The 7,520-nt window shown below is 46.0% G+C and overlaps 1 protein-coding gene across 1 annotated transcript in view; it reads left to right on the top strand.

Moving 5' to 3' along the window:
* Nucleotides 1–7,520, top strand: part of DGCR2 (DiGeorge syndrome critical region gene 2) — a 113,965-nt gene that overhangs the window by 83,604 nt on the left and 22,841 nt on the right. Inside the window, exon 7 of the mRNA XM_007955440.1 lies at nucleotides 2,455–2,658. Within this exon, the coding sequence (XP_007953631.1) occupies nucleotides 2,455–2,658 (204 nt within the window). The remainder of the gene's footprint in view (nucleotides 1–2,454; nucleotides 2,659–7,520) is intronic.

Genomic DNA, 7,520 nt, shown 5'->3' with positions numbered 1-7,520 from the left:
TAAGCGGGGACACTAAGGAAATAGTGGGGTCCAATTAGCTGTTAGTATGGGTCTGCACTTAATTAGCATGAGGGGGCTTCACAAGAGGAAGCTTGCCACTGCATGGGACTTTCCAGTCTGGACGGGTTCTGTCACTTCGGTTGTTTTATCAGGCTGTCTCATCAGGGCTTGACACCCGGAGGAAGCTGCTAACTGAAATGTTGGTGGCTTGGGTTTGTTTCGGCTTAACAGTTTTGGTATCAAGGTTATGCTTGCTTCATAAGATGAGTTAGGCAGGATTCCATCCTTTTCTATGTTTTGGAATATTTGAGTAGGATTGGTGTCAGTTCTTCTCTGAATGTTTGGTAGAATTCTCCAGTGAAACCATCTGGGCCAGGACTTTTTGTTGGTAATTTTTTGATGACCTGTTCAGTTTCTTCTTTTATTATGGATCTGTTCAACTTTTCCACATCAGTCTGTGTTAGTTTAGGTAAGTGGTGTGTTTCTCGAAATCTGTCCATTTATCCAGATTTTCAAATTTGTTGGAGTACAGTTCTTCATAGTATCCTGGCATTATTCTTTTGATTTCAGTTCTGTTGTGATGTCACCCATTTCGTTTCTTACTCGTGTTATTTGTATTCTCTTCCTCTTTTCCTTTGTTAAGTTTGCCAGTGGTTTGTCAATTTTATTAATCTTTTCAAAAAACCAACTCTGGTCTTGTTGTTTTTTTTCTATTGCCCTTCTGTTTTCTGTTTCATTGATTTCTGCTCGAATCTTGATTATTTCCTTTCTTCTGGTGACTGTAGGCTTTTCTTGCTGTTCTTTTTTTAATTGTTGGAGTTGTTGGTTTAAAGTATTGGTTTTGGCTCTTTCTTCTTTTTTGTTGTGTGCATTTATTGCTATAAATTGGCCAGCATGGTTTTTGATGAGAAATCTGTTTATCTGATCAATGATCCCTTTTATCTTATCAATCTCTTATCTCCCACTGCTTTCAAGATTTTCTCTGTCTTTTGCCTTCCACAGTTTGTTACAGTGTGTCTTGGTGTTGCTCTCCTTAAGTTTCTCCTGCTTGGACTTGATGTACAGACTCATACCTGTCATTAGATTTGGGAAATGTTCAGCCGTTAATAGCATTTATCCTCTCTTCCCCTGGGCCTCTCATAGTGAATGTTGGGTACGCTTGATGGTGTCCCATACGTCCCCTAGGCACTGCTCATTTTCCCTCATTCTTTGTTTTTTCTGCTTCTCCAACAGATAATGTCAGTTGCTTTGTCTTCCAGTTCACTGATTTTTTTCTTCTACCTGCTCATATCTGCTGTTGACCCACTCTAGTGGAGTTTTCATTTCAAGTGGTATACTTTTCAGCTTCATAATTTCTGCTTGATTCCTTTTTATAATTTCTATCTCTTCATTGATATCCCTAAGTCCATTTTTAATTTCATTAACTGTAACAATTATTTCTAGATAATTTCCTTAAAAAAATTCTCTTTTTCATTAATCCTAGTGGTTCTCATTTTGAAAGGAACTCTGGTGGAAGCATTTGACTGCTAACCAGAAGATTGGTGGTTCAAATCCACCAGCTGCTCTGTGAAAGTAAGATGGGTCAATCTACTTCTGTATAGATTTACCGCCTCAGAAACCCAGTGAGGGTCTCAGTTCAGTTGGAATTGACTCGATAGTGAGTTTGGGTTTTGTTTGTTGTTGTTCTCATTTTGACCCCAGTCATAGGTGAGGTACAGGCTCATCGTTGTCTCTCCCTAGCCACCCCACTCCCATTTAGAGGCTAGAACGTGCTTCCTTCTCCCATCCTTTTACCTATTCCTGAGCGTGCATCCCTTTGGGGAGCCACCCCCACTCCTTCCCCTCACCCCATCCCCAGCCTCTGTCATGTCTGTCTACCCCAAGGCTCTGGGGTTTCCCTTTTCTCCCATCTCCAGCCATGCCCACTCCTCTGACAAGCACTGGGTAAGATCTGCAGACTTTCCTGGCCGGGGGGTCCTCGGGTTTGGTGCTGTCTCAGGTCAGGTGGACCATCTCCTCTGAGCTCAGCCAGCAGTTCATTCGAGACATATTCAAGACATAGTCTGATTTTAATACCATAAATACACAATAGCTGCCCCTTAGAACTGACAAAATCTTGTGGGCAAAACTGCTCAGGCAGCTTAAAAATACACACTTCTCCCTGCCCTTTCCTCTTGGAATCTACAGTCTTCTCGGTTCCTGGGCTCTGTGGCAGGGTTTGTCCTGGCCAGGTGTGCTTTGTTCTTTTGGCCTTCGAGCTGCTCACTGAGAAGATACAGCTGTAGTTTGTAGGAGCCCAGCAGAGGGAGGTCTCTTGGACACGATCTTGCCACCGCCTCAGTTGTGGTGTCCAGTCCCCAGACCCAAGTGGGGAGAATAAAGACAGCCCCCAGCTCCAAGATCACACCTTCTCGTGGTAATGCATGCATATGTGTATGTGTTTGCCTTCTACAGGTCAGACATGTGTTGACATCAAGGACAATGTTGTGGACGAGGGCTTTTCCTTCACTCCCAAAGGGGACGACCTGTGCCTGAGCTGTACCTGCCATGGTGGGGAGCCAGAGATGTGCGTGGCTGCCCTCTGTGAGCGGCCCCAGGGCTGCCAGCAGTACCTGAAGGACCCCAAGGAGTGCTGCAAGTTCATGTGTCTGGATCCAGGTGAGACTGCGAGTGGGCTGCCCGGCCGCTGCAGCGTTCAGGGTGGTCTCTCGACCTCCCCATGCTCCCTCAGCGTTGAAGACTCTGGAGAGCGCAGGCTGCCGCCTCATTGAGGGGGCTGTGTTTGAGCCTCCCTTGGCTTCCTCAGTGGGGAGGACGCCTGAGAGCTCATGGCCTGTGGTGTAGCAGGCACATGTCTCATGTGACCTGGCCTCCTATGACTGCCACTTCTCATGTTGGCTCAGTTCGACGCTAAGGTAGACAGTCCCATTTGCAGATTCCGAGAGCTCCATTGTGGCTCTGTGTTCACTAATCAGCTGTAAGGGACACCTTTGAACCTGGCTTTCTCCTTTCAAGTGTTGCACTAGACATCTAGCTTAGGTCCACATTTAGTTCTTCCTGTTTTCTCACCATGTTGTTTGTGGAGAGTAGTGATAGTTTGTTTTGCTTGCAGTCATCAGCTTTTACTGTTAAAATCTTTAACAATGAGATTACTTATCCCACCCCACCCCAGTTTCAAGATTAAACTCCTCCACACTAGGTGGTGCTGTTGGGGTGGGACTCTGGTCTCTCTAGATGACCCTTTCCTACAGCTTCCAAAGCAGAACGATTCAGCGGGCCCTGCTCTCAGGGTCACTGGAGAGCCTTGGACTCTGTGGGGCTTGCCTGGCCGTCCCCCACACCCGTGCAGCCAGTGGCTCTGTATGAGCTCATCACGGCAAAAGAAAAGAAAATCAGAGGCCGGCAGCAACAGTTTGCTGCTTCCATGGGTGCCACAGTGTGACAGTGACGTGGGTGGGAATTGAAGGAGGCACCTGGGCTCAAGGACCCTGTGGAAGAGCAGTTGGAGCGGGGCCTGTGTCAGCAAGCGATCCATCTGCTCGAGGCTTGAGGAAGGAGAAGCAGCACTGTCCCCAAGTGGAGTGCTGGAGGAGCAGCTCAGTGTTCTTCAGAGGCTGTGTGTGAAGCGTAGCGGGAGGGGGTACTCTGGCCCGTGGCCCTTGACAAATGTGTGGTTGACTGCAGTGAGCACAAAGGCCATCTTTGCAGTGGAGCCCTTGAGATGGCATGGAGCTGGAGACAGGTGCCTGGGGCTCCTCAGCTGCCCTGTCTCACAGGGTCGACAGCATTTTGCTTGTTATATAGGGCACCATCCTGCAAGGTTGTGAGAAACCCCAGTTGGGTGCTTACCAAGTTTCCTCTACCCTCAGCCGTGGTCCTGTGAAGCTTCAGTGTACATACCACATGTGGATGTCAGAGTCTGTTTCCCACAAGCCCTGTCAGCTGGATTCCTGCTTCTGTTTCTAAGGAATCTCCCAGCACTGCCTTGCCCCCAGCCCTAGCTTTATAACCAAGACCAGATGAATGGATTGATGGCCCCTCTGGGCATACAGAGGCCATGGGACCTCTCAGCAGAGCAGGGCCCTCGGGGATGTAGGCCTGCCCAGTGCCACAGCATGCTCACTCTCGTGCATAGCAGTGGGAGGCTCTCTCTCCCAGGGGCTCTGGTTGGCCACTCAGACAGAGAGCTGTCTTCTGGGAAGTGCCCGCACAGCACACAGAGCGGAGACGCCCCCACTGGGAGTGGAGGCCCCAGAAATGGCATCTCAGGTGTTACTCTGAAGCATCTCTCCTTCAGCTAGTGCAGGGTGTCTGCTCTCACCACCTTACTCAGCCTGGTACGGAAGGCCAAGGCCAGTGCAGAAGGCTAAGAGGTATCAGAAGGCATTGTTTTAGTTACTTGGCTGGGCCTGGTTGAGTGGTTGGGCAGCTGGTGGTGGTTAATTCCCCATGATGAGACTGGCAGTCAACTCCATAGTGGGATCTACCACAAGCAGCTGAGTAGCTGCTTTAGGGGTATGGGTTGCTTCCAGTATGTTAAGCAACTTTGAGGAAGGTCTCCAGCTTATGGTATGCTTGGGTCCTACATGTAGCCAAGTCGTTGTTCAGCAGCCTGCCACGTTGCCCTGTTGATTTTTGGACTTTTTCTGTACTTGAATCAGCGTGGTTTGGTACTATCAGGACTCTGCCATTTTATTTGTTGGCCTTGGGCTTGTCAGCCTAAGCAGCCAACAGCTGCCTGAGTGAAGAAAAGCCTCCAGCTTCAGTGGGCCAGGAGCAAAAGGCAGAGCTGAAGCCCAAGTTTGAGACACTTGCGCCCAGCCCCTAGAGCCTGGCACTTTGAACTCGGACTTCCAGCCTCCAAAACCGTAAGAGAATAAGCTCCTCTTTGTTCAGACTATCCCATTGGTGGTATATTCCTGTCAGAGCAGCACTAGGGAACCGAAATAGGTGTCACGACTGGAAGGGAAGAAATGAAGCCATCTGTTTGTGCCAATGGCTTGATTGTCTACACTGGAAATCCAACAGAGTCTGCAGAAAGTGATTAGAACAGTAACTGTGTTTAGCAGGGTCTTCAGATACATGGCCAGTGTAGAGAAATCAATTTTGTTCACCTCATATACACAGAAACTAATTCAAAACAGATCAAAGACCTAAATGTTAAATCTAAAACCATAAAGTTCCTGGAAGAAAATATAGGAGCAAAGCTTTGAGACCTAATTTTTATTCAGTGATAGATTATCAAGCACAACAGCAAATACATGAGCAACAGAAAACTGGGACCTACGCAAAAATGTTGTTCCACATCCTAGTTTGGTGAGTAGCAACTGGGGTCTTAAAAGCTTTCAAATGGCCATCTAGATGCAACGATGGGTCTCCCTTCATTCAGAGCAAAGAACAATGAAGAAAACCGAAGATGCATGGAAGCAATTTAGTCCAAGGACTGGTGGACCATGCGATCCTCAGTCTCATGACCATGAGACCAGAAGAACTAGATGGTGCCCGGCTACCACTGTCAGTCACTCAGAAAGGATTCAGTGCAGGAGATCCTGGATAGAATGGGAGAACAGTGTGGAATAAAACTCATAATTATGAAAAGAGAGAGAGAGACTGGGTTTGTTGGTCTAATAGAGCTAGGTGAGACCCCTAAGACTATGGCCGCTAGTTGACCCTTCAAGTCTGGAACTGAACTCACTCCTGTGGCTTCCAGCCAAACAATAGACAGGCATATGGGATGAACATTTACATCAGGTAGATATACTCCTTGGAGTGATCAGTTGGAGAATAGAAGGGCAGTGTTTGCATGGGGAGACAGCTCGGGGGGCATAGGGAGGAATGTAAAGAAGGGAAGGACACAGGGAGAGGGTAACTACAGGGAGGAAGCAGAAGAAAGCTGTTACATTGTGAAGAATTGCAGTCAATGTCCTGAAACAAAATTGGTATGAACTGCTGTCTGGAAAATGAATTTGCTCTGTCAACTTTCACCCAAATCATGGTAAAAAGTAAAAGAAAAAAAGAAAGAAAACTGGGACCTCAGAAAAGTTAAGTACCAGTCATTCCCGACTTAGGACAGAGTTCTGCTCTGACAGCTCCGTTGTAAGCCCATTCTGATGTAAGTTCAATACCTCTTCTTTTTTCATGTTCATTATTATTGCCTTTTATTATCAGTATCTTTATAAATCAGATATTTTTTTGTCTGTGGGGGTTGGAAACATTACATATAAGCATCAGCAAATTAACATGCTCAACATTGTATGTAGTACACATTACTAACAATAAGATGTACCATAACAAAACCAGATAGTCATAAGTTCAGTTCGTTGTAACTTGAATATGTTAGTTCTTTATAACTTAAATGCATCGTGAGTTGGACACTTCTTGTACTTATGGTCATCACAAGATTTAACAAAAGAGTAAAGGGTCAACCTACAGAAAGGGAAAAAATTGGGGGGAATGATAAAACTGATAAGGATTTAATATCTAAAATATATAGAAAACTTATGTAACTTAACAACAAAAAATAACCCATTCAAAAACTCGGCCAAAGATGTGAACAGACACTTCACCAAACAGGATACTCAAATGGCCATCCAGACACATGAAAAGATGCTCAATGTCAGAGAACTGCCATTCAAACACGTTGAGATACCATTTCATCCCCACTAGGAAGGCTAAGAGAAGGTGGAAAATAATGAATGTAGGCCAGGATGTCAGGAAATTGGAATACTTACCCACTGCTGGCAGGAATGCGAAATGGTGCAGCCACTATGGAGAGCAGTCTGGAGGTTACTTAAAAACCTAGACGTGGAGTAGCCATATGACCCAGCAGTTCCACTCCTAGGTATTTGCCCTAGAGATCTAACAGAAATGGCACAGACAGACAGATGCACACCTGTGTTCGTTGCAGCATTAATCACAATAGCAAAAAGATGGAAACACCCTGTGTGCCCATTAGCAGATCAGTGGATGAGTAAAATGTACATCCACTCACTAGACCACTATTCAATGATAAAATTAAGTCACAAAACATCTTACAACATTGATGAACCTATGGAAACTCTGGTGGCATAATACCTAAGGCATTTGACTGCTAATCAGAAGGCTGGTGGTTCAAACCCACCAACCACTCCTTCAGAAGAAGACTGTGCAATCTGCTTCTGTAGAGATACTGCCTCGGAAACCCAAGGGGAGGGGTTGCTATGAGTTGGAGTCGACTCGACGGCAGTGAGTTTGGTTTTTTGGTTTGGTGTAGGACCTTACGTTGAAGGAAATGATCATAAAAAACAAATACTGCATATTCTCACTTTCCCAAAATGACATGAACAGGTGAATGTATGGAAGCTAACATTCATTAGTGGTTTATTCATTAGGGCTGTTGGGGGAGGGGAACAGGGAGAAGTACTCCTTAGATAGTGGTCAGTTTTTGTTTATAGAAATGGGAAAGGTTGGTAGCACCAAACATGGGTGTGGTTTACATAGCATGAGTGATGGAACTGATGTCCGTAAGTACATAGGGCAGA

This window comes from Orycteropus afer, unplaced genomic scaffold (assembly GCF_000298275.1).
Source record: "Orycteropus afer afer isolate SDZICR_OR568_19922 unplaced genomic scaffold, OryAfe1.0 scaffold00502, whole genome shotgun sequence".
In the NCBI taxonomy this organism is placed as follows: Eukaryota; Metazoa; Chordata; class Mammalia; order Tubulidentata; family Orycteropodidae; genus Orycteropus; species Orycteropus afer.
This window is presented reverse-complemented; position numbering and strand designations above follow the sequence as displayed.